At 43.3% G+C, this 25,807-nt stretch overlaps 1 protein-coding gene and 1 long non-coding RNA gene across 3 annotated transcripts in view; one reads left to right on the forward strand and one right to left on the reverse strand.

The window, feature by feature from the left end:
• Positions 1–18,027, reverse strand: part of ADAM12 (ADAM metallopeptidase domain 12) — a 377,221-nt gene extending 359,194 nt beyond the window's left edge. For both annotated transcript variants that reach the window (XM_054523029.2, XM_024253866.3), the window contains exon 1: positions 17,393–18,027. In XM_054523029.2, coding sequence (XP_054379004.2) covers positions 17,393–17,480 — 88 coding nt within the window. In that variant the 5' untranslated portion in view covers positions 17,481–18,027. The remainder of the gene's footprint in view (positions 1–17,392) is intronic.
• Positions 16,495–25,807, forward strand: part of LOC103891752 (uncharacterized) — a 34,900-nt gene continuing 25,587 nt past the window's right edge. The window contains exon 1 of the long non-coding RNA XR_655995.3: positions 16,495–16,582. This is a non-coding gene — a long non-coding RNA (uncharacterized LOC103891752). The remainder of the gene's footprint in view (positions 16,583–25,807) is intronic.

Here is a 25,807-nt window from a genome sequence, read left to right on the forward strand (position 1 = left end):
TAGTTATTCGTGTAAGTCCCATTTCTAGTATATTCCCCATTTGTGTAGTAATTCATGTGCATAATCTCAGCTGTGCCACCTTGTAGCTGTATAACTGCACAAGCTGAATGTCCTAGCCTTGGCTTTCCTATTTGGAAGAAAGAGTGGTCATAGTGCCTGCCTCCCAGGGCATGGTGAGAATGTATGAGAAGCTCCTAAACCAGTGCTAGCACAGAAACCACACAGGAAAAATCCCTTTATGGAATTCCTCAATTCTATCCTATGAAGAAAGAGCAATTATCACTTAGAAATGTGATTGTTCTCCAGGTACACAGATAAACCTGTAACCAGGAGCCCTTTGGTGTTGTCTGATCATGCACTGAACTAAGACTGAGTAAACATTTTAGAAAATTCATTTGCTGCTGTGCAAGTCAGAAGATATGGTAGCTGCAACTTAGTTTCAGAAAGATTCAAATGAACAATCTTAGTAGTGTGGGAGAGATCTTTCCATTCACTTACGTTTTGCTGTAAATTGGGAAAACACCACCAATATTTGGTCTTAGAGTGGAACATTTCTGTCAGATTCTGGATGTTCTAAATGTGTACTGTTTGGAGCCACAAGGATGTAGAGTGCTTAACGGGCTTTACTGCTGCAATCACATGCTCTAACTGGTAATTAAGATATAAGTCAAGAGCTTATGCGTCTGCTTCACCCACAAATGTGAGGTTCCTATTTCTACAGCAGTTCTTATTCATGCCAACCCAGTACCCTGAGAGGCATGTTAAATTTTATTTGCATTGCCATTGTATGCTTATCCTCCCTCCCACACCTCTTTCTCAAAAAGCCAGTGGAAGCTGAAGGCTAGGAAAACTCATGCCCCTGGCCTGGGCATCTGCTACCATTCATTCTCTGCAGCCCTTATGCCCAGCCCACAGTGTGTCCCATACAGCAGAGAAGAGGGAAACTACTGACCATTTTGTGTGCTATAAGTACATGATATTTGAAAGAGTTCACATTATTAACACAATCGCAAATAGTCCTGGTTAACAGAGATGCCCCTAATGGTAGACTGATAAATAACAAAGATGGAAACATGAGATTTTTTTTTTTTATGGCACATCTCCTTTTATTAGATAATCAAGTCAGTTATAAGATCTTTTGTATTTTCCTTTGTTCTTGGCTCTCAGAGAGCTCAGAGATAAGCATTGAGTAAGTGTGTGTGATTGTGTGTGTGTGTGTATATAAAATGAAGGACAGGTGGTATATGAAACAACAAATCCTCAATTTAACAAGTTTCAATAGATTTTTTTCATCTTATGATACAAAGGTAGGAAAATAAGGTGACATTTGTGCACTTGCAACAAATCATCATGGAATTAATTCTTAGTGTTTTTGTAACATGTTATTTCCCAATTAATGTTCGCTAAAGATTATACTGCTATAATTGAGATTTAAGGTAGGAGAAAAAGGAATAGAAACTGCCCTCCTCTCCCAAATCTCTGCCACCCCCTCTGTCAAACTTTGGGATTAACTTGGACACCCATCTACCATGAGCAGGAGGGGACGGTGGCTCATGGATGCTGAGAACTTGTGCCGTTCAAGGCATGAGGACAAACCTCAGCCACTGAATGAACACATGAACAGTGGTACCATGTGCCCCCCTGCACCATCGAAAGAGAAGACCTTAAATTACAAAACACATTCCCCAACCTCTCCCTCATTTGGAATTCACCACAACCCAGGGAGGTAGGCTGCATCCTTGCTCATTGTTGACAAAGAAACTAAGTTCAGAAAGATTTAGTGGGTTCCTCAAGGTCACACAGCCATAAAGAGGCCAAGCCAGAACTCAGAGCCACTTCTCACTCCAAGTCCAGAATTCTGGCCATGATCCAAGACACCTGTCAATTTTATAACTACAACGCCAGAACACACAGCACTCTTGACCCACTAAATCCATAAGGAAGTAACATCAGGGGAGATAAGCTGAAGAAATCTCATTATTTTATGTCACTGAAGTCCATAAGAGAAGCAGATGCTTCTACTAGGAGCTTTTGTGCTTGAAAACAGTTGTTTTGATTTAGCTTTTCAAACCATATCCTATCCCAGCCCTTTCTGCCTCCCTCTTTTGAAATTGCTTTCTCACTGAGCCTCTGTAACCAATGGCTTAGTCTTCAGCAGTGCTGAGGGAGAAAGAAGGATGAAAAGCACACCTTTTTAAAGGAGAGCAGAGACAAGAAACAGAAAAGAGACTAAAATATGTGAGAAAAAAGTTTCAAGAAGGCCATCTATTGCAGCTGAATAAATTATGCTCCAAGGAGCAGACTCTCCCTACTAAGAAACTGGAAGTAAAGCTTAGTGAATTGAATAGACTAAATCTGACATGTCCAAATTTTAGTGACAAATCAGGCATCTGATTTTCTTGTAGATAAATTAGTGGAGAAATCAATCTATATGGAATCATAGCATTCATTCTGATGGTTACAAAAATATACAAATGAGTGTCTCCATTGTCGACTTACTCCATTGTACAATCTTCTCTGTATACCAGAATGTTTAAGTGTGGAATGAATTCACTATACACTCCTGGAAGGCTCACATGACTGGAATTCTGTTGACACCTCCGCTGGCAGAGGAGCGGCTTCTGGGAGTGGATGTTGGCCTTGCTTCCCAGCTGTTCTCATTTTGCCTCCGCCAGAGGGAGATGGGAACAGCTGATGGCTTCACCCCCAAAGCTCAGCTTGGCCCCATCATTAGCACATCTCACCCCTGCAGCTGCCAAGGCCAAGACTAACATGCCAGCAGGAACGCAGCTGACTGACTTTTCTGACTGAGTGTTTGGAGTATTGGAAGTTGAGAATCAAGCTGCCAAGCGGGTTCAACTCATTTTCTGTACATGTTTATGATCCACTCGCTCTAGAGGCCATGAAATGAGGGTGTCTGTTCTTCTCAACACTGTATCCCCAGTTCCTGGCACAAATCTGGGATTACAATAGGCAGCCAACAAATATGTTGACTAAAAGACCCAAAGAATCATTATCAGAGATGTCCAGTTCTGAAAACACAGTGGACTGAGCTGACACAGCTAGAAAGCCTTTCTACTACAAACACAGAAAAATGTTAAATAAAATGTGACAACCTACATAACTGAACTAGAAAGAAGGGAAAGGAAATTATCAGGGAACTAAGGAATTCCCAGCCTGAGCATCCACCCACTGCCAAAGTCATGGAATCCCAGAGGCCTGGCAGCCATAGGCCTTCAGCCTGGAAACCATGAATTCAGTAACAGGAGGTATGATCTTGAACACACGAGTCAGAGAACTCTAGCTAAGATCCTTGAATAAAACCAAGCCCAGACAGGCCGCCCTTCCCAAGTCACCAGGGCTAGAAAACCTCTACCAAATGCCACAGGGAAACTTCAAAGTGACATGTCTCCTCAGAGATCTGGTGAGGGTTAGGGAGTTTGGCAAGAGAAATAGAAACTTCAAGCCTTTGCCACATGGGTATGGAGACCAAAATTAGAATAGCCGTGTGGTGTAAAATTCCCACAATAACTGGGCTTAGACAAGGGAAATCCCTGAGGCATCTGTCATGAGTAAACAGACTCTGCTCCACAGGAACTCTTCTAATCCAGGGTACATAGGACTCCCATGGAGAGGGTAGCAGTGGAGGGAAAAATGCTGAAAATGAACTCACAATTTAAAATTGCAAGGCATTGGAAGAGATAATCCATGGTAATACAGAATCAGCATCCTAAGAACTTGAAATAATAACCTGAAATGGATAACAATATATAAATCCCAAATTATTAAAGACATGTAAGAATACAAAGAAAAGATAATAAAAGATAATTTTAAAATATTACGTTTTAAGATCAGGCTAGTTTGAAAAAGAGCGAAACAAATCTTCCATATGTGAAAAATTAAAGATATTGAAAAATGTGAAGTCAATAGACAGTTTAAACAGCATTTAGACACAGCTCAAGAGAGAATTGGTAATCTGAAATTTAGTCTTGTAGACATTACCCAGAATATAAAGCAAAGAGTGATAAAGAGATGAAGAGAAGCTAAAATCAGGATGACTGAATTATAAGGCCCAACTACATATAACAAAAGTTCCAAAGGAAGTGATGAAGCAAAAATGGCAGGCAGTAATTAAAGAGATGCTTGCTAAATTTTTTAAAATAATTGATTGGATTCAAGAAGCACCACAAGGCCAGAAATACACAAATTTAATATAAAACCACATAAAAACACATGAATAAAATACAGAACTACACATACACAAACACACACACTCCACCACCACCACCAAAGAACTACCTTAAAAGTAACCAGAGAAAAAGGCAGGTTTAGTGCAAAGGCACAGTCATTAAATGAAAGACTCCTTAACAACAACAGGAGAGGCCAGGATGCAACAGGTAATATCTGCTAAAAGAAAACAATCGCCAGCCTCTGGTTTGGTTATCCATACATAGCTAAACTAACATTCATGAAAAAGAAAAACATTTTCCAGGCAAACAAATATAGGGAATTTGCTACTCAGAGACCTTCAATGAGGACTACTTCAATAAGAAGTGACTGGATCCAGAAGTGGAAGTGGTTTGCAAGAAGCCATGGTTGAAAAAAAAAAAAAAAAAGAAAAGAAAAGAAACTGGTTGCATTGGATAAATCAGCATAAGCCTGGACTGCTCAGCACAGAACAAAGCCTAGTATTTCCCCACTACATTTTTTGATGAGAGATGTGTTTCAAAATGGCAGAACTAAAATTCTAGACAATAATAAGAAAACAGGAGGTGCAATGAAGGGCACTAAAAGCATGGTTAGCCTGTAATTGTTTGGGAGGAGGCCAAAGTTATTGACTACCTTTAGACTCCGTGGCTGAAGTGCAAATGTTAAAAATTTAATGGTACTACTAAAACTGTGGAAACAGAATATGTAACCTCTAAATTAACAGAACTGGGAAAAAGTAGGTATAAATAATCCTACAACAATAGAAGAAAGAAAAGAAAGATGTGTAAAGATAGCAAAAGTTAGTTATTTTCATTAAAGTTAAAAAAAAAAAAACAAGGAGACTAGCAATCACTTCTTCTTTTTTTTTTTTTCTTTCTTTTTTGAGACAGGGTCTCACTGTGTCTCCCAGGCTGGAGTGTAGTGCATGATCGCAGCTCACTGCAGCCTCGACCTCCTGGGCTCAAGCAATCCTCCCACCTCAGCCTCCCTGCGTAGCTGGGACTACAGGGGTATGCCACATATATGACTTTTTTGTTTTTTGTAGAAATGGGGTGTCCTTATGTTGCTCAGGCTGGTCTCAAACTTCTGGGCTCAAGTAATCCCCCCTCCCCACCCCCCAGCCTCCCAAAGTGCTGAGATTACAGGTATGAGTCACTGGGCCTGGCTAATCCTTTTGTTTATCATTGTAATGGAGATGCTACCCAATGAAAGAAGAAAAATAAAGGAAGTAGAATGCATAAGGAATGTAAAGGAAAAAACAAAACTTACCCTTTCAGGTGATTATTCCCTTAGAATTTCTATGACGTCAATCTACAGACAAACTATTAGAATAAAAATTGAGCAATCACCTACCTATGATTTGAATCATCAGGATTAAAAAAAAATTGAGCAAGATTTCTCAATTCAAAGTCAACCTACAAAAATAAGTAACATTCATACATACTGAAAAGAAAACATCAATTAGAACTTTCAATAAGGAAATGACTCCACAGATAAAACAAGAATAGCCATGAACTGGCACTTGTTGAAACTGAGTGATAGAAACACAGGTATTGATTGCAGTCTGTCTACTTATGTGTATGTTTAAAACTTTTCATATTAAAAAATTAAAATCTTTCAAAAAATAGTGATACCATCTAAAGTGACAATAAATTTATTAGGTACTTAGGATATCTAGAAATATATCTTACAAAGATGCACAAGAACGTTGAAGAGAATATTATTGAAAACTTATTGAATAGCATTAAAGGGGACAAATAAATAGAGAAATAACCACATTCATGATGGGAAGCCTTGATGTCATGAGGATGTCAATTCTCCCCTAAATTAGCCTACAAGTCCCCATACAGTATTTTGCGGAACTTAGCAAGAAGATTCTAAAGTTCATATGAAACACTAAAGTTTCAGGGATAGTCAAGATAACTTTAAAGGGAGAGGAGGGGAGAAGGAAAGGAGACATTAAACTTTATACTTTATTGAATACTTAGCATGGTCTAAGCACTGTTCAAAGCACTGTATATGTAATCTTTCATTTCACCTGCACTACGGCCCTGTGGAGGTAGATATGATCATTATCACCATTTCATCAAGGGAAAATGGGGAAAGAAAAAGATTACATAGTTTGTTCAAGGTTTGGGGTGAGCAACGATCCCAATTTGCCTGGCACTGAGAGGTTTCCTGTGATGTGTCATCTTCAGTGCTAAACCTAGGAAAGTCTGGGCACACAGGATGGTTAGTTACTTTCTCAACATCACATGTCAGGAGCCAGGTGGCAGAGCTGATCTGCAAACTCCAGCAAGCTGGTTTCAGTGTCTGCCCTCTGCACCACTACATACCAACTCTATTAGTCAGGGTTCTCTAGAGGGACAGAACTAATAGAGAGGTATATAAAGGGGAGTTTATTAAGGAGTATTAACTCACATGATCACAAAGTCCCACAATAGGCTGTCTGCAAGCTGAGGAGCAAGGAAGCCCATCTGAGTCCCAAAGCTGAAGAGCCTGGAGTCCGATGTTCAAGGGAAAGAAGCATCCAGCACGGGAGAAAAATGTAGGCTGGGAGGCTAAGTCAGTCTAGTCTTTTCACATTTTTTCTGCCTGCTTTATATTCTGGCCATGCTGGTAGCTGATTAGATGGAGCCCATCCAGATTAAGGGTGGGTCTGCCTTTCCCAGCCCACTGACTCAAATGTTAATCTCCTTTGGCAACACCCTCACAGATACACCCAGGATCAATACTTCGCATCCTTCAATCCAATCAAGCTTAACCATCACGCCAACCAATCTAAACACTGAAGGCTTACTGTGAAGTACGGGATACTGAGAACAATATGATGCTGGAACTGAGGTAAATAGAACAGTAGGACAAAGAACCCAGAAGCATATCTGTGTGTGCTTTCTGGTTATCAGAAGTGGAAAAGGATTCAACAAATGTTACTAGAGCAATTGGTTTTCCAGATGGGGGGAAGCAGACATGGATCTCATACAAGAAATAAAAATTAAATTCCAGTTATTCTAAAAGTGAAAAGCAAAAATTTTAAATTTAGAAGAAATTATCAAAATTTATTTCGGAGCTCAGGAAAGAGAGGAGGATTGTTTAAACTAAACTTAAAAAGAAACATGAGTAAATAAAGATAAATAATTCAAAGAAGAAATACAAAGAACATACAAACACATAAGAATCTTAGAGTCTTTAGTAATGAGAAAAATGCTAATTAAAACAATGAAATATTTAACATCCAGCTTGGCAACATTTAAAAAGCCTGAAAATAGTGAGTATTGACAACCACATAGGTAACCAGAGCTCTCCAATAAGTAGGCACATAAATTGGTACAACCAATTTGGGAAGCAACTTAACAAAATATGTTACAGTAAAAAATTTGTGTACTCTACAGTTCAGTAATTCACTTGTAATAGGTTCCCTAGAGCTTACACCCATACCTAAGATAGCAAGTATCCTCACACCATTGCAATATCAAAAAGTTGGGGAAAACATATTTATTATCAACAGAGGAGTACACAAATTATGATTTAGTCATTCAATTAAAAGGAATGAACCAAACACATATAAGTCTAAAATATATATTGATTTTTTAAAAAGTTGCAGAAGGTTGTCATATATGGTAGGGTACCATTTACTTAACAGTTAAATACATAAAGAGTACCAGATATTGATTAGGGGTATGTGTGTGTGTACACACACACACACACACACACACACACACACGAACCAACCGTCACAGTAGTATAGCCTCTGCAAAAGGAAGACTGAGATAAAATAGTCTGAATGGGTGGGGAGAAAAGGGATGGCTATAAATATATCTTTAACATTTTACATCTTTAAATGTTGAAAGTTCTGAAGTACATATAGTAGAATCTGGCTGGCAAAAATATGGGTGTATAGCTTATTCTATGTCCATTTTTCAACTTTAAAATGGTCATATTTTAGAAACTAATGATGGGGCCAGATTTCTTTTTCAATCATCTTTTATATGATCTTCTCAAATTATACTGAAATTGGCTGAAATAATGATTTTAGTTTAAAAGTTTTACTTAGTATGCTTAATTTCAGGAATGTACCTTTCCATAGGCAGACAACAGCTGCATTTTAAGGTATAATGCAGACCCTAAATCCTAATGCAGGCTCTGAAGAACACTACCAACAACAACAAAAAACCCAGGATGAAAACAAAACCAAAATAGGAAGGCTTTTACACTGTTGGTGGGAGTGTAAATTAGTTCAACCATTGTGGAAGACAGTGTGGCAATTTCTCAAAGATCTAGAACTAGAAATACCATTTGACCCAGCAATCCCATTACTGGGTGCATACCCAAAGGATTATAAATCATTCTACTATAAAGACACATGCACACGTATGTTTATTGCAGCACTATTCGCAATAGCAAATACTTGGAACCAGTCCAAATGTCCATCAGTAACAGACTGGATAAAGAAAATGTGGCACTTACACACCACGGAATACTATGCAGCCATAAAAAAGGATGAGTTCATGTCCTTTGCAGGGACATGGATGAAGCTGGAAATCATCATTTTCAGCAAACTATCACAAGGACAGAAAACCAGACACTGCATGTTCTCACCCATAAGTGGGAGTTGAACAATGAGAACACATGGACATAGGGAGGGGAACATCACACACTGGGGCGCCTGTCAGGGGGATGGGGAGCTAGGGGAGGGATAACATTAGGAGAAATACGTAATGTAGATGATGGGTTGATGGGTGCAGTAAACCACCATGGCACCTGTATACCTATGTAACAAAACTGCGCATTCTGCCATGTACCCCAAAACTTAAAGTATATAAAAAAAAGTTGCTCATATATCTAGGCAATCCTTCATGTACTCCCAATATTTCAATTTTTTTTTATTAAAAAGCAAGACTAGTTTCTCAGATCACATTCAGATTCAAGTGAGCATATCTCTCACAAGCAATGTCTCCATCCTATCCTGGCTTTAGTTACAAACAGCAACACATAATACAAGGAATCTTTTGGCCAAATTGCAGACCAGTGCTCACCATGCCTGCTACAGGAAGACATGTCAAGGTGTTTCAACATTTCTAAGAATGGATCATCTAAACTGATTAAGCAGTTCAAGGCTTCCAGGAGTAGGTAAACAGACAGAAAACGTTATCCAATGAATCTGTCCAATTTTTTAAACAGTTGCCAAGAAGCTGAGCTCTTAATGTAGCCTTGGAATGACATAAAAGCTTAAAGGATAAAAAATATCCATATGATGCTGAATTATTTGGCTTTTCCACCCCATCCATCAACTGGAGGCAAGGTATATTGGGCATTAAATAAAGTACAAAAGAAACAGGGTGAAAAATGGGCTGGAGAAAGTATGAAGATTGAAATGGCAGCCTGTGAGAAAGTGTAATATTTAATGTGCACATTTCAATTGGCAAATAACGTTCATTTGAACTGCGCTGCCGTTCTGCTGAGATCCAAGCTAATTACAATCTCACTGCTATAGTTACAGCAAAGATAGGTTATGAAATGTTTGCCACAGTTAGGTTAAGATCCAGTCTCCTGCATGAGGTAGACTAGATTGCCTTGCTCTTGACACTGCTGATCTCACTATCTGAGGCTATCATTTCCTCTTCTGTAGAATGAGGGTACTAACAGGACCAACAAGATTCTTTCAGCAGAATTGCAGAAGATAGTGCACGCAAAGACCTGCGCACCACTCCTGGCACTGACGCACTCAACAAACTCCTTTTTAAGTAACAATGTGCTGGTATGACAATTTTAGGTTTAAAAAAATACTAACCAAACATATGAAGAAACAACTATGAAAAATGCACAGCAACTACCTTCAAAAACATTCTGTCCAGATTATACCAATTTCACTTCTCCAGCCCAGAGACCTGACAATTAAAGACCATGGACATACTCCAGAGCTGCTTCATATAGCTCCCTGTGGGCACACAGCCAAAGGGTTGCAGGGCTTAGCCATTTGGTACAGAAGAAACATCTGAAAATTCTACACCTGTCTTTGTAAATCATGGACGCTGCAGAAACAATTTAGCTTAAGGAGGCCTCTGAAACACACTCTGATACAAAATTTTTTTTCTGCAACTCTAATGAGTTCATTACAGCATCATCTACACCAGGAAGGAATGTGCTTAGCTTCTTTAAATGATGTAGCTGCATTCCTTAAGAAAAATTTTGTTACAGTTTCCACAGCTGCCACATTTATCTAATTAGGTATATGTTGACTTTGAAATTTTATAGATTTTGAAAAGAAAGTTTTGAAACATTTAAAAATGAGTTTAATTTTTGTTTCCACAAGGAAGGAGTTAGAAAGTGCCAAATGACAAGTGAGAGTAAGAAAATACATCTATATGTCGAGCATGGCAATCAAAGCCTTGGCTAAATTCTAAATGTACATGGCAGGGTCGCAGGTGTTTATCTGTATGCCCTCCTGAAACCCTGCAATAAGGGAATAATTGTAATAACAATAATAGGCTGTGTACCATGGTTCAATGCCTGTAATTCCAACATTTTGAGGGGCTGTGGCAGGAGGATGCTTGAGCCCAGGAGTTGAAGACCAGCCTGGGGCAACAGAGTGAGATTCTCTCTGTTTAAAAATTTAAAAATTATATATATATTTTAAAAAATTTTTTGAGACAGAGTCTCACTCTATCACCCAGGCTGGAGTACAGTGGCACGATCTCGGCTCACTGTAAGCTCTGTCTCCCAGGTTCAGGTGATTCTCCTGCCTCAGCCTCTGGAGTAGCTGGGATTACAGGTGCCTGCCACCACCCCTGGCTAATTTTTGTATCTTTTTTTTTTAGTAGAGATAGGATTTCAACATGTTGACCAGGCTGGACTCAAACTCCTGACCTCAAGTGATCCATCTGCCTCGGCCTCCCAAAGTGCTGAGATTACAGGTGTGAGCCACCATACTTGACCAAAAATTTAAAAATTAAGAACGAATTAGTTGGGCATGGTAGTGTGTGCCTGGAGTCCCAGCTACTAGGGAGGCTGGAGTAGGAGGATCACTTGGTCCCAGAAGGTCGAGGCTGCAGTGAGCTATGATTGCACCACTGTACATCAGCCTGGGTGACAACGCAAGACCCTGTCTCAAAAAAAAAATAACAATAATAATAATTTAAAAACAAAGCAGCAAAGCTTTGGAAAATGGAAAGGGGATGGGCAAGTTGTTACCTATTTAGCAGGGAAGAGAGAATGGGAACTTATGACCTGGAGAAAAGGGCAGCTATCAGAAGTTGGGATGGATAAGCAGAACCCTGGAAAGGTTTGGGAACAGGGGGCACTGTATGGGCCAAGGCCAATACAGGCTGAGACTGAAAGGCTGTATAAGGAGAGGCTAGAGCCCTAGATCCCTTGCAAAGCCAACACAGCTAGGTGTTGCCTGTCCTACTCCGACCAACACGGGAGGTGTATTTCCTGAAGACACTGAAGTAGAGAAGTTCTGTACATAAGGACTCCCAGGAATCGTGAAGGGGGGTTAGCAAAGTGCTAAACTGAAAACAGAAGGATTAAGTTTAAACAATACAAGCATACTTAATGGCAACACTATCTTCTTTTCCCCTGCTCAGCTCACAGGCCCTAGAGCCAGGCTTAAATTGCCAGACTGAAATCACCTTGGCAGGAAGCTGAAGGATTCTTCCTTGGAGAAATTGACCAGCCTAAGAAAAACAAAGTCTGTGATATGTGGATGTCTCTCAGCAAAATGAATGTTCATCAGTCAGTAAATCCATCTGTGGAAGTACACAGAACTTCTAATTAGCTCTTTAATGCCCCATTATTAAATATCAACAGAGAGCCAAAAATCAGACATTTGAAGAAAGTCGACAGATATTAAACAAATAGGGGGGAAAGAGAATCTCAAAGCTAACAATGAGAACGAGGTGAACAAAAAATGTTTAACAAGTAATGACTAACACATTCAGAGTTAATAGCAATCTTACATCCATTACAAAAAAGAAGAGGACACTATAATAAGAATAAAAGAACATTCATAGCACAAGAAACCTCTTGGAAATTAAATGTGGTAGGATAAAATTTAAAATTATTTATTTATTTTGATACATTCTGTCTCATTCTGTCACTGAGGCTGGAGTAACACAGCATGATCGTGGCTCCCTGCAGCCTTGACCTCTTGGACTCAAGTGATCCTCCCACCTCAGCATCCTGAGTAGCTGGAACTAAAGGTGTGTGACACCATGCCCAGTTAATTTTTTTAAAATTTTTTGCTGAGATGCAGTGGCGGGGCGGGGGGGCTCACTATGTTACCCAGGCTGGTCTTGAACTCCTGGGCTCAAGCAATCCTCCTGCCTCAGCCTCTCAAAGTGCTGAGATTACAGATATGAGCTACCGTGCCCGGCCAAAAAATTTAAATAGGAGGGTTGGGAAATGAAATTAAATAACTGTCCCAGAAAGTAGAACAAAAATGCAAAGGGATGAAAAATAGATAAGAAAATTAAAGGATGTTTTCAGGAGGCTGGAACATTCAGCTAATAGCAGTTTCAGAAAAGCTGCGGTAAAAACAGTAAGAAGAAAATAATTGGAGAACAAATATAAGAAAGTATACTAGAACTTGACAACATGAATATTCAAACTGAAGGGGCCCACTGGGTTCCTAACAATTACTGAGAAGAGCATTGCTAAAGCACATAATCATAAAATGCAAAAATACTAGTGACAAAGTAAAAGATAATCACTTCCAAAAAGAAAAAAAGACTACATTGAAAGGTTTGACAAGCAGAATACCCCATCAACTTCTCAAGCAGTAATGGGTATAGAGACAATGAAGAAATGCCTTATAAAATACTGAGAAAATATGATTTCTTTCTTGGAATTTTATACCTAATCAAACTAGCAATCAAGGGTGGAAGGAATGCATGTGTGTTTATCTATATATTTTATACAAGGTATGCCAGAGACACATTCCAACCTTCGTTTTTACTCACAGAACTGTTTTGTTTGAAGCAGCAATGTATATAGTTAAAAATATTTACTTTTCTAATATTCTGTACAAGCTAGCAGGGGCCCTGTGTCACAGTCTAGCCAATGATATCTAAGACAAAATCTACTACAAAGGCTTATGGAAATATTATTTTCATAATGAAAATACATTTGACTGGTTCTGCCTTTTGTCCTTTCTGCTGTATTACTGCCTGGAATGCAGATATGATGCCAAGAGGTACAGCAGCTATCATGAGACCATGAGGAAGTAAGCATAAAGGCAAAAGTCAACATCTAAGTATTGCAGATAGAAATAAAAGAAAGTACTTGGGTCCCCGATCACATCACTGACCTGACACACCAGTTACAGCAGCCACCAAAATACTTACTTTGCAACTGCTTGTAAAGAATACAAGCTTGTAAAAAATTGCTGCTGTCATGTTTTTTTGTTATTTGCAGCTGAAAGCATCCCTGACATATTCACAAGTTATCAAAAAAAAGTTGTATCTCCCCAACACCCTTCCTCAGGAAGTTACTGGAAAATGTGCTCCACAGAAATGAGGAATGAACTAAGAAAAATTTATAGTGCTGAGAATATAGATGATTCAACACAGGAAGGATGCAAGAGGAATTCTTAGCATCTTGGTAATAAGGGTAGTCCTGAGATAACAGCTGTAATGTATACCTAAAAAGTAACCCGTGAGTCACATTGGAACAGGAGGAGGAAGGGCTCCAGGAAAGATGACATCAAGAAAAAAAAAATCATGGCTAGACTACCTGATGTGTTGGATCATATTGAAAGGAAGTTGATAGTTCTCCCAGAAAGTGTGGAGGTAAAATAGAGGTTGCGTAAGGGATGAGAAAAACCAAAAACCAGGTATTCTCCCTACTCTCACTCTCAGTACTGAATGTTTCACCTCTGGTCACCCAAATGCATGGCAGTTTCTCCCCACCAACCACCAGTTCTTCAGTAGAGATCAACTGGGAGTCCTACAATTTAACTCTATTCTGACTCTATCTACCTGGAGAAAGCATCAGATCACACAGGTTAAGGGCTCAGTCCCACAAGACTTCCCCCCAATGTCAGATGCCAATCACAAGTAGTAGGTTGTCACACCTATACTTCCGACCAACTAGCTATAAATTGGGGGTCCATGACCCCCTTCTCAGGTTCAGTTAATTTGCTAGGTGAGCTCACAGAACCACAGAAAACACTTGCTTATATTTACCAGTTTATTATATTAATGAAGGATGTAATTAAGGACACAGATGAAAAACAGTTGGAAGAGATGCAAAGGGCAGAGAATATAGAAAGGGATACAGAGCTTCTGTGTCCTCTCTAGATGCACCACCCTCCAGGAACTTTGATTTGCTCAGCAATCTGGAAATTCTACAAACCTTGTCCTTTTGGGGGTTTATGGAGGCCTAATTACACAGGCATGAATAATTACACCATTGGCGATCAAGTCAACCTTCAATCCCTCTCCCCTCCCTGGAGGTTGCAAGGGAGGTGGCACTGAAAGTCCCAACTCTAATCATGCCTTAATAAGCTCATTAGCATACAAAAGACACTCTTAATACGCCAGAGATTCCAAGGATTTTAGGAGTTCTGTGCCAGGAACCAGGGACAGAGACCAGATATACATTTCTTTTTATATCACAATATCACAGCTTGGTGCACAGAAAATAAAGCAAACAAAAATCAAAACAAGGCAATCATTAACTCTAGGAAAAGCAAAAAGTTACAAGAGGGATGAAATGCCATAAAACACTGCACGGCAAAACAGTGAAAAGTATTTGCAAAGTCTTCTTAGTGCAAACATTGAATTTTTTTTAATGATGGCACTACTATATTGGGTAGATGAAAAGAAGAGAAGGCAGTGTGTCTGGAGTAGGGTGAGCAAAGGGAGAATGGTAAGAAAGGAGATCAGAAAGGAAAACAGGAATTAGGTCATGCTGAGGTTTGGATTTTCTTTCCTAAGGGTGCTAGAGAGCCACTGGGGAGTTTTAGATAGGAAACTTGAATGCTTTAACTCATGTTTGAAAATAATAACATTGGCTCTATTGTGGAGGAAAATATACCATGCAGGGATAAGGTGAAAAGCCAGTAGGCCCGTTGAGTAAGAGGGATAAGAGGCTTCTGCAGAAGAGATTTTTCCTATAAGGTGGCCTGGACTGGGAAAGGCACATTTCGGGATGTAAGGAAGTGGGTAGGTGGGAATATACTTAGGAGGTTGGTGGCTTACGGAGTAAAAAGGGAGACACAGGGATGACTTCCTACATGTCAGCACGTCAGCACAAAGCATGTGGAGAAGGCAGAGGAGGTTGTTACTGGGTTCAGGAAGGCTGGGGAAGGAATGATTTGCAACTAGAGAGTCTGGGATCTAGGGTTCTGTTTTGGACTTGTTAGGCTGAGTTGCCCCAGAAAGTACCAAGTAGGCAACTGTGCCAGGGCTCAGGGTACAGACAAGGCTAGGGAGAAACTCAGAATATGCTCAGACTCAACAGGTAGTAATTCCTCCTTTTCTCTTGCCAATGCAAAGAAATGTTTCATTATATGTTTGGAGTTTTATACAGCCTCAATGGTATGATTTGGGGCACTGATTGATTGAAGACTTGATACTGAGAATCTAAGGGTAAACAAGCAGTGAATCCTGGAATATATCACAATAGGTAACCCATTCAAACTGCTTAGGCCTCCCTGGTTTTCTATTTTGGGTCATATCTGTCTTAAGGAAACACTCTCTCTCCCAAAGCTGAACTCATAAAATAGTAGAAGTCCTCCCCCACACACACACCCAAGAAATAATTTCCCATTATTAGCTGGATTTAATAAACATTTTCTTCCAAAAAAAAATTTGTCCCTGCTCAGTAGACTTCTCTTTATGTGTACAAAGCACGTGCCAAGTTAAAGACCATGTCAGGCACACTTTGAGAAACTTTCCGTTTTTTAAAAAGTTCTTTCTCAATAAACATTCAAAAGGACCAATTTGTTTAAAAATCTTTCAAAGCACAATTCACTACAGGTCGTAGAGTTCTTTAAACCCTCAGCAGTATTCTTTCTTGACTTTCTCATTGCTTTGTGCAATCTTTGTATTTAATCATTTATCCCCAAATTGGTCTTCGCAGTGTGGATTTTAACAAGAACTGAGTTTTAGCCACATTACAGTAGACGCGGTGGGGGCGGAGGGCAGCAGCGGCAATCGCAAAATAAAACGTATCATAAAGTGGTAACGGTTCGTGATTGAGGCCAGTTGTTGAAAAATAAATGCCTGTTATATAGAATCATAGAAATGTAGAGCTTGCGGCCCAGGCAAGCCGTTCATCGGTGGACCGACAGCGCCCCGGGCGGCAGAAAGAAGGCGGCGGCGGCGGAGACCCGGGGAAGTTGCCGGATCTTTAAAAAGGCACCTGCTGGGTGAGTCCTCACTGTGCAAACGGGAGCCACAGGTGCCCAATTTTAAGGGGCTACAACTCGGGAAAACCTAAGTCTGTAAAACAACCATAAGATCCGCACGTTAAACTAAGTAAGTTCTCGCTGTACACCAAGTTGATGTGGGCTATTATTTACGGCGGAGAAACTGAGTGGAGAGAGGAGGGAGAATTCCGCTAGAGTTTGCCCGCGACTGACAGCTAGGGAGTGACCTGGAAGCCAGGAAGAGGGGCAGAGAGGAAACTAAAGAAGTAGGTAAGAGAGTCAGTTTATGAAAATAGAGCCTGCTGTGGAGCGCAGCAGGCACAACTGGGGAGGAGGGGGCTGCCTCACCTGCGGGGCCGCTGCGCGCCCCGCTAAGTGTGTTAGCGGGGGAGGCGGGGGCTGGAAAGGAAGGGCTGGCCCGGAGCCTGGGGTGGGGGTATTCACTGCGGGATAGGGCCAGCAAGAGGACCCGACACGCATCGTCCCGAGCGACACGTGTAAATGTCAAGATACAGAGACATCTGCAAATGTCACCCAAGAGGGTGAGGACGGGGGAGCGGTCCCGAGGCTGTGCCCTCCGGGGCAGGCACTGGCTCCTGCCGGGCTGCGGGCCAAGTGTCCCCCTTCCCCAGGGAATTGGCACCTGGGCGGGGGTCGGTCTCGCCGCGCTGGAAGCGCGAGCCCCGGGGCTCCGGAGATGCGCTGGGGCGCGTCGCCCCTCGGGGCAGCCCTGGACCTTGGCGCGCCCAGGCGCAGCGTGAGGTGCCCCCGGCGGGGCGGGCAGCGAGCCGCCCGGGTTCGGCGACTTACCTCGGGCCTCGCGGGGCGCAAGCAGAGCACCGGCCAGGACAAGCAGGAGGGCGCGGGCGGGGGGCATGGGCGGCGGGCGCGCTGCCATCGTCGCCGGCTTTCCGTGCAGCAGCTCTCGGGCCCGGCGGCGAGCGCTGCACCATCCCACGCGGGCGCCGAGCCGGGACCGGGCGTCGCGACCGGAGGGATTTCCTGCCGCGGCGAGTCAGCTCCGGAGCCCTCGCGCAGCGCCCGCGCCGCCGCTGAGCTCGTCTAGCCTTTCATTTTTAAAAAAGTTTTCCCCCGTGTGTGTGCGTGCGTGCGCGCGCGCGCGCCGTTCTGGCACAAATCAGCCTTGACCGTTGCAATAAATGAGCAAACTGTCCGAGTTGGCCCGGGGACGAGGAAGAGCGTTAGTGAGAGAAGGCAGGCCTGTGAAATGGATCCACGGCCAGCAGTCACCGTTCTTATTACCGCGGAACAAATTATTGTCTCCCCCGCACCCCCGCCAGTCAGCGGCGTCCCGCGGGTCCTAGAGACCGCTCGGGTCCCCCCGCCAGGGTCCCGCCCCGAGCCGCGGCTCGCTCACCCCCGGGGGTGGGCGGCTCGGGACAGGGCGCCTTCCTGGCCGCGAGCGCCGGCCGCATAGACGTGGCTCAGTGGCGGCCGGGCGCCCGGAGCGCACACGTCCCCGCCCCAGGATGATGTGGCCGCAGGGCCCGGGGCGCCCGGCTGCCAAGCGCACATGCGGCGGCACGGTCCAGCTTTCCAGGCTGAAGCTGGAAACGATGACTCTGCTACTCGCTCCTCGGCTCTCTGGGAACCCTCGGAGTGCGGGTCAGGTCTCCACCGCGGCCCACAGCCCGGCGCGCGACCCCACCCGGCCCTAAGCGCCCAAAGGGGCATCTCTCGCCCGAGAAACAATCTTGGACTCGCAGGCACAAGACACCTGGGCGTTACTTTTGATCAACAGTGTTAGGTTTTACGTTGATAGATTGGCTCACGTTTCCATTCCATGACCTGGACTCAGAAAAGGGTGTACAGTGACGTTCCCCAAACTTTCCTGATTGTTAAGAAGCACCTGGGTTGGCTTGTTAAAAAGATTCCCGGGCGCCCTCCTACGCTTTCAGAATGAGACTCTCCAGGCTGTGGGGCCAGGGGAGCCCAGGGTGTTTGGAGAAACACCAATGAAAGAATGGTGCGCCTTGCCTTCTCATCCTTGTGTGGGGCTGACCCCACCTCTTCAGCCTCGCTCGGCCCTCAGGGAGACCATCAAAAGCAGCTAGGGGGCCCGCACAGACAGAAATGGCTGGAGCTATGGAGGATGGCTGATGCCCACCCTGCGGGTTACTATGATTCCCAACCTTGGGGACTTATTAGAATAGTAAGAGTTAAAGACATTGCCAGCCCCAGAGACCAGTTAACTCAGAGTTTCCCACAATGTGTGGAGCGCAATAGTTTTCAAAGCCTCAGGTGATTCTACTGTGCTGCTCAGACCTAGGACCACCTGCAGAAATTCCATCCTGGTCCTGCGACCTCGCACCGATTCCTAACTGAGCACCCACTCCTAGGAGGCAGTTATCCAGCCTTTGAGGAAGCTGCCTTCCATACCATCTCTTCCCACTGCAGAGGAATTTTCTCAGGAGTTCTCTCCCACGGCAGGTTTTGCAGTGTTCCTAAAACCCAGGTCGATCCTCCTAACAAGGTGCAGGACTTTCTTTTTAAAAAACCTTAGTGGGAGGCACAGGCTCTCCAGCCCCCTTCCCAATGCTGCCATATCTCAGTACCAGATCTGGAAACCGGGCCTGGTTCAAGCCCTGTGTCATATCTAACCGTACTACCAACCAGCGTTGCAGTGTACTTCTTTTGTTCATTCATTCAGTCAATCTACATGAGCAACCCTATGTTAGGGACTTGGGAAACTAAACTAACGAGAAAGCCTCTTGCCTTCAAAGACTTTTCTTTCTGATCAAACTGATAAATCCTCATTATTGGACAGGACAGTGTGAGCTAGTTACTTAACCTAGTTAATAATGATTAGGCTTGTTTACTGATATGGTTTGGCTGTGTCCCACCCAAATCCCATCTTGAATTCCCATGTGTTGTGGGAGGGACCTGGTGGGAGGTAATTGAATCATGGGGGCAGGTCTTTCCTGTGCTGTTCTCATGGTAGTGGATAAGTCTCACAAGATCTGATGGTTTTAAAAAGAGGAGTTCCCCTCCACAAGCTCTCTCTCACTTTCTGCCTGCTGCCATCCATGTAAGACATGACTTGCCCCTCCATGTCTTCTGCCCTAGCCATGTGGAAATGTAAGTCCATTAAACGTTTTTCCTGTATAATTACCCAGTCTTGTGTGTCTTTATCAGCAGCGCGAAAACAGACTATTTACTACTTCATAATTTATTACATACCTCGTATAATCGGAGTATTGTGCTAACGTCTTTCACCTGCATTATTTCATTTTTAAAATCCTGAACATACCGATGAGGAAACTGCAGCATAGAGATGTAGCTTTCCCACCACCACACAGTGAAGTAGGTCAGAGCCCAACCTCAGATCTGTTACAGATAAAGCCTGTTTCTTTAAGCCTGAGTTCCAACCTTCAGTTTCAGCAGCTGTTAAGTGAAGGTAAAATACAAACCTCCCAGGTGGTTGTGAGCACCAGGTGAACTAATGCAATGTCTCCCAACCTACCTGATCCCTGGGATATCTGTTAAGAATTCAATTCTTCTGGCGTTTGCACTGGAGATTCTTATTAGAAAGGTCTGGGAAGGACAGTTTTAGCAAGTACTTAGGTGATCCTGATACCTGTGGCCCATAGAATTTCAGACATATCGACGCAGGAGAATTAAAAATTGTTTTCTTCCAGCTCAAAGGGCCAGATTTGCTTGCAGATGAGCCCAGCCACTGGCCTCTTGGATCCTTCTGACTGGTTAAATGGTTTGTTCACAATGGACCTAATATGTGCTGTGCACTGGGCTGGGGGCCTTGTATATATTTTCTCTTAATGATCAATTTATTTTCGCTCTTTAATATTCAATTGTTAATGTTGACTGTAAAAGTCCAATTTCTTTTAAACCTGGATGTTGCAAAGCTTCCTCCAAAGAACTAAACGTGCCCCAAGACTGTCCTTGATTTGTTTTTGACTGAATGAAACAAAACAGCCATTGCAGAGGAAAAATGAAGAAAAATAAAATCCTAGCTGCAAGCCCTGGATTTCAACCCTGTAATTCACCATCTCTGTGAAGCAAGCGGCCTGGGCTGACACTGTCTCCATAAAGCCTTCATAGACATCAATAACAGCCAGCTAAGGCAAAGAGCAAATCCTGCGTCCGGCAGATGGTCTGCCTTTGGATGGAAATTCTGCCTCCTCATTCACAGGAAATGGAAGCTGACATCACATTCAATACTGGATTGTTAGGTAATGGTGTGGGGTCAGAGGCCAGGATCTGCACATGAAAATTTCAGATAGATGGCTTGTTGTCCCTTCCTTTCTAGAAGAATTGACCTTTGCAATACCGTTTCCTGTGTGCTATTTTTGTTTAACAGCCTGGGTATTCACAACGAACAGGGCACTTATTTCTTACCCAAGCTCATGTAAGCTCAATCTGCTCTGAGTACAAGCAGATGAAAAATGGAGGCAAACTTTCCTAAGCCAGGAATTTACAGGCAGCCACTCCTAATTTCTGCAGTAAGTGAAGAGCCGGCCTCCTTGCAGAGTGACCTATTGACAGAACTTCAGACACAGGCTTGCAGAGCAGCTTTCCTCTCTCCAAGCACAGTTCCCAAGGCTTACTCCAAACGTAAACAAATGCGATTGCCCCAAGATTAAGATTCTTGGAAATCACTTTAATTCTGTCTTTTGGAGAGATGAAAACTCCTGCTCCTCTCGGCCTATTATAATAACATGTAGTCCATTTTTCTTTTCCTAGATCTCTCACTTCAAGAATCCATGCCTTCACCTCCTCAGAAACCTGCCCCCAGTGAACCTCTTCTGGGCAGATTAAACCCTCTTGTCTCTGATGCTTTCATTATGGCACAGAATCAGCACTTAAGTAGCCAGTCTAAATGCCAAAGAAAGAATGCTCCTGGGGCCGGGGACAAGGAACTCGGGGATGCACGGTGTCACAAGAGACAGGAAAGGTCACCCCATCTATATTCATCTATGTCACCTGCCCACTGACAAGTCAACTTCTCCAACCAAGTGATAGTCATACTTCACTTAACAAAGATACATTCTAAGAAATGCATCGTTAGGCAGTTTTGTCACTGTGTGAACATCACAGAGTGTACTCACACATCTAGATGGTACCACCTACTACACATCTGGGTTTTATGGTATAACCTGTTGCTCCTAGGCTACGAACATGTATGGCACATGACTTCACTGAATACTGTAGGGAATGGTACAGTAAAAAGGCAGAAAGGTACAGTAAAAATACAGTGGAAAAGATTTTAAAAAATGGTACACCTGGATAGGGAAGCTCCACTATAATTTTATGGGAGCATCCTAACAAGTGCTCAAGTGCATACTATGTGATTGACCAAAACGTCATTTGGTGACTCATGACTGTACTGTGATGGGAAACTTATTATGCTCCTCCCTACACACCCCCAGATTCCATTTTACATACCCCAAGTGACTGACAGTAATAAGAGAAACAGACACGTCCTGCAGCAGCGGCTGCTGAAACAGCCTCCTGGCCCAGGTGCTTCTCTCTCCCACCATCAGCGGGGGCAGGCTGAGTGCAAAGGCAGCACCCAGAGAAAGGAAAAGGGGAATCTCAAAAACAAACATGAACTATGACAAGAATGATCAAACATTTGAGGATACTTCATTTAAGAAATAGGGCTAGCCGGGCGCGGTGGCTCACGCCTGTAATCCCAGCACTTTGGGAGGCCGAGGCAGGCGGATCATGAGGTCAGGAGATGGAGACCATCCTGGCTAACACGGTGAAAACCCGTCTCTACTAAAAATACAAAAAATTAGCCGGGCGTGGTGGCGGGCGCCTGTAGTCCCAGCTACTCGGGAGGCTGAGGAGAATGGCGTGAACCCGGGAGGCGGAGCTTGCAGTGAGCCGAGATCGTGCCACTGTACTCCAGCCTGGGCAACAGAGCAAGACTACGTCTCAAAAAAAAAAAAAAAAAAGAGGGCTTAATCCTCTTCCCTTTTCATGTGGGCTGGGCTTAGTGACTCATTTTTTTTTTAATTTTAATAACTTTTGGGGTATAAGTGGTTTTTGGTTACATGGATGAATTATATGGTGGTGAATTCTGAGATTTTAGTGCACCTGGGACCCGAGTAGTATATATTATCCCTGATGCCCCTCCCATCCTTCCCCTTCTGAGTCTCCATAGTCCATTATACCACTCTGTGTGCCTTTGCACACTCATAGCTTACCTCCTACTTATAAGTAAGAACATATGGCATATGGTTTTCCATTCTTGAGTTACTTAGAATAATGGCCTCCAGCTCCATCCAAGTTGCTGCAAAATACATGATTTTATTCTTTTTTATAGCCAAGTAGTATTTCATAGTGCATATATACCACATTTTCTTTATGCACTCATTGGTCAATGGGCACTTAGATTGGTTCCATATCTTTGCATTTGTGAATTAGTGACTCATTCTAACAAAACGCAGCCTAAGTGAGCAGTGTGTAAGTTCTGAGGCTAAATCATGAAAGGCATTCCAGCTTCCTCCTTGACTCAGGTTGCTTGCTCTGGAGGCAACCAGCTGCCATGTCCTGAGGAGCCTCAAGCAGCCCAGTGGAGTAGAGCTGAGGTGGGGAATGAGGTTTCCTGCCAATAGCCACGTGAGTTAGCTATGTTGGAAGTGAATCATTCAGCCCGTCATTTTCAGATGACAGCAGCCTTGTGAGAAGACCCCAGGGCAGAACCATTCAGCTAAGCTGCTCCCAAATTCCTGACACACAGAAACTCCCTGAGATAATGAGTATTTGTTGTTTTGCCCATTACTTTGGGGAATAATTTTTTACACAGCAATAATTGTTATGCATTTAATAAAGCAAACATTCCATTTCTATATATTTTTCTAGCTTTTGGAATGTCTTGATAATTTCAATATGAAGGGCACCCTTCTTGTTTATCAGCTTTGAAAACAGGGTGTAGATAGGGTGGCCATGGGTCCCAGTCTTTTCCTATTGTACTTATTAATGGCAGTCCCTTTCTCTCTCACTAGAGTCCTAATTGTAAACAAAGTGCACAGTTATCCTGTCTGTAGATAAATGTTTCTTTTGTGCCGTGTCTTCAGGGCAGGAGGGATGGGCAGGCACACGTGCTTGGTTGTACATCTTGACTTGATTCCTTCCATGAAGGATGGTTGACCGAGTGAGCTCACTCGTGGTGATAGATACCAAGCCACAGCACCCAAAGCAAAACTGGCTGAGGCCATGAAGATTCACAAGGTTGTCTGAGTATCCCCACTGCACGGTTAGCCAGTCACACAGTGATCTGATCCGGACTACCATTTCTGGAAGTTGTAAGACATTTTTCACCTCCTGCCAAAGTACCTGGGGCTCTGCCGGTGGCTGTATCTTGAATGCATCAAAGAGAAGATGTGATGAAAGGTCATGCTTGCTCTTGCTCTTAGAGAGAATCACCAGAGGAAGCATAGCTGCTCCACCACCCAGGCTGGCCACTCAAGTGTCAGGTTTCTGTTCCTGCAAGGATGCATGGACTCCCAGAAACCAGGAGGGCTGGGGTTGATGGAGGCTGAGGGAGGACTCCAAGGTGCTCTGAGGACAAGTCTTGGCCTCCCTATTCAATCTCCAGCAGGTTTCTTCCTAGGGAGAGGGGCCAGACCTACTTTACGATAATGCAGGAAAAGCCATCCCAAGACCTACATGCCTCATTGAAACTCCGCTTTACCCGATCTCTCTTATGGAAAAGTAGGCCCTTTGCCTCTTATTCTGTGCCCTTAAAATTGGCAAATAACTAGACACTGGTCCCACTTCATGTACTTGAATATAGTTCCCATTTTGTCTTTACTGTTTCGGGCAAATCAACCCCAGTTTCTTTAATATACCCCTTGGATCCTATTCTCACTCTTTCTAATGTTTGTTGCTGTCCTTTGGCACCTCTCCAGTTTCTTGATTTCTCTTAAACTGTGGAGGCCAAATGTGGCTACAGAGTTCTAAGAAGGGTCTGCATGAAGCCAAGGGAAGCAGAGCACTGGCTGATTGTGCCTAGTGGGGTCTCTCTGCAGCTGAGACTTTTAACTCCTTTTTGGAGGTCTGACCTAGTTTCTACTCTGAGGATGAAGAAGCAATGATGGGTCTGGGGAGACCAGCTGCTCTGAGAGCAGGGTGGCTGACCCTGCACCCATCCGCTCCCAAGCCCTGCATGTGGTACATGCAGTCCCCCTCCTTTACCATGGTTATTTCAGTCTGCTTCTCAGATCTCAGTTTTCTCTGCTGCTTCAGTTTCTCTCAGTTCTGCATCCTGGTGAGCACTTTTATCCAGGGCTCCATTCTCCCTAGAATTAACTCCTAGATGAGCTCAGGCAGAAGAGACAACTCGAAGTGCCAGGGCCTGGGGTCAATTGTTGTTTCTCCTACACTAAACTCCAGTCTGGACTCTAATGCAGCTTTAATTGTTTAGCAGTTACCAAGCATTCAAAATTTTCATCTGCATCAGATCCTGAGCCAGCAGCATCCCACTGCTGCAAGTCCCCCAGCACTCCTGAGTGAAGGAATTATCCCACTGCCTTCCTGGATAGAAACTCCAGCATTCCTTTCCCCTAATATCCCTAAGCCATACTCAAAATGTTCCAGCTTTCTTTGTCCTAGGCTGAGCTGAAAAATAAAGAACCAATAGTTGAGGAAGCATCCCCACAGGTTAAGGACACAGACACAGATCCTGCCTTCAAAGACCTCCTGGTCTTACGATACAGAGAATAGCTTTGAGCCTACCTAAAGTAATAACAACAGGGCCTGTCCTGCAGCCACTCCATCCAAGGCCTCCAAGATCTCATCAACCCTCATTGAGACAGTTAACTACTCCTCCTCTTTTGAGAGGAAATGGTGCCTTTGAGAAGTGGCTTGCCCATGAACACAAAACTCAAAAGTGGTCCACCTGGGATTGGAGGCTGGGTCTATCTGACTCCAAAGATCTTCCATTTCATCTTCTCCCTGCCAGTGCTGGCCCAAAACTCGAGTCATCTTTGGCCCCTTCCTTTCTCTCTCTCCCTGAACCACACCCTTCAGACTGGGCATCAAGTCCTGTGCATGCCACCTCAGAAATATCCCCCTGGCTCTGCCCTCTCCATACAATCCCCCAGGATAGAGAACCATGGTGCCTTCCCTCAAAGACAGGGGTAGGGTCCTGAGGCTTGTTTTGTTGTCATTCTAGCCACTGCTCCTTCAAAGGCACTTTTAAAATGGAAATCTGACAAAACTTTCATGGGTCCTTAT

This window comes from Pongo abelii, chromosome 8 (genome assembly GCF_028885655.2).
Source record: "Pongo abelii isolate AG06213 chromosome 8, NHGRI_mPonAbe1-v2.0_pri, whole genome shotgun sequence".
In the NCBI taxonomy this organism is placed as follows: Eukaryota; Metazoa; Chordata; class Mammalia; order Primates; family Hominidae; genus Pongo; species Pongo abelii.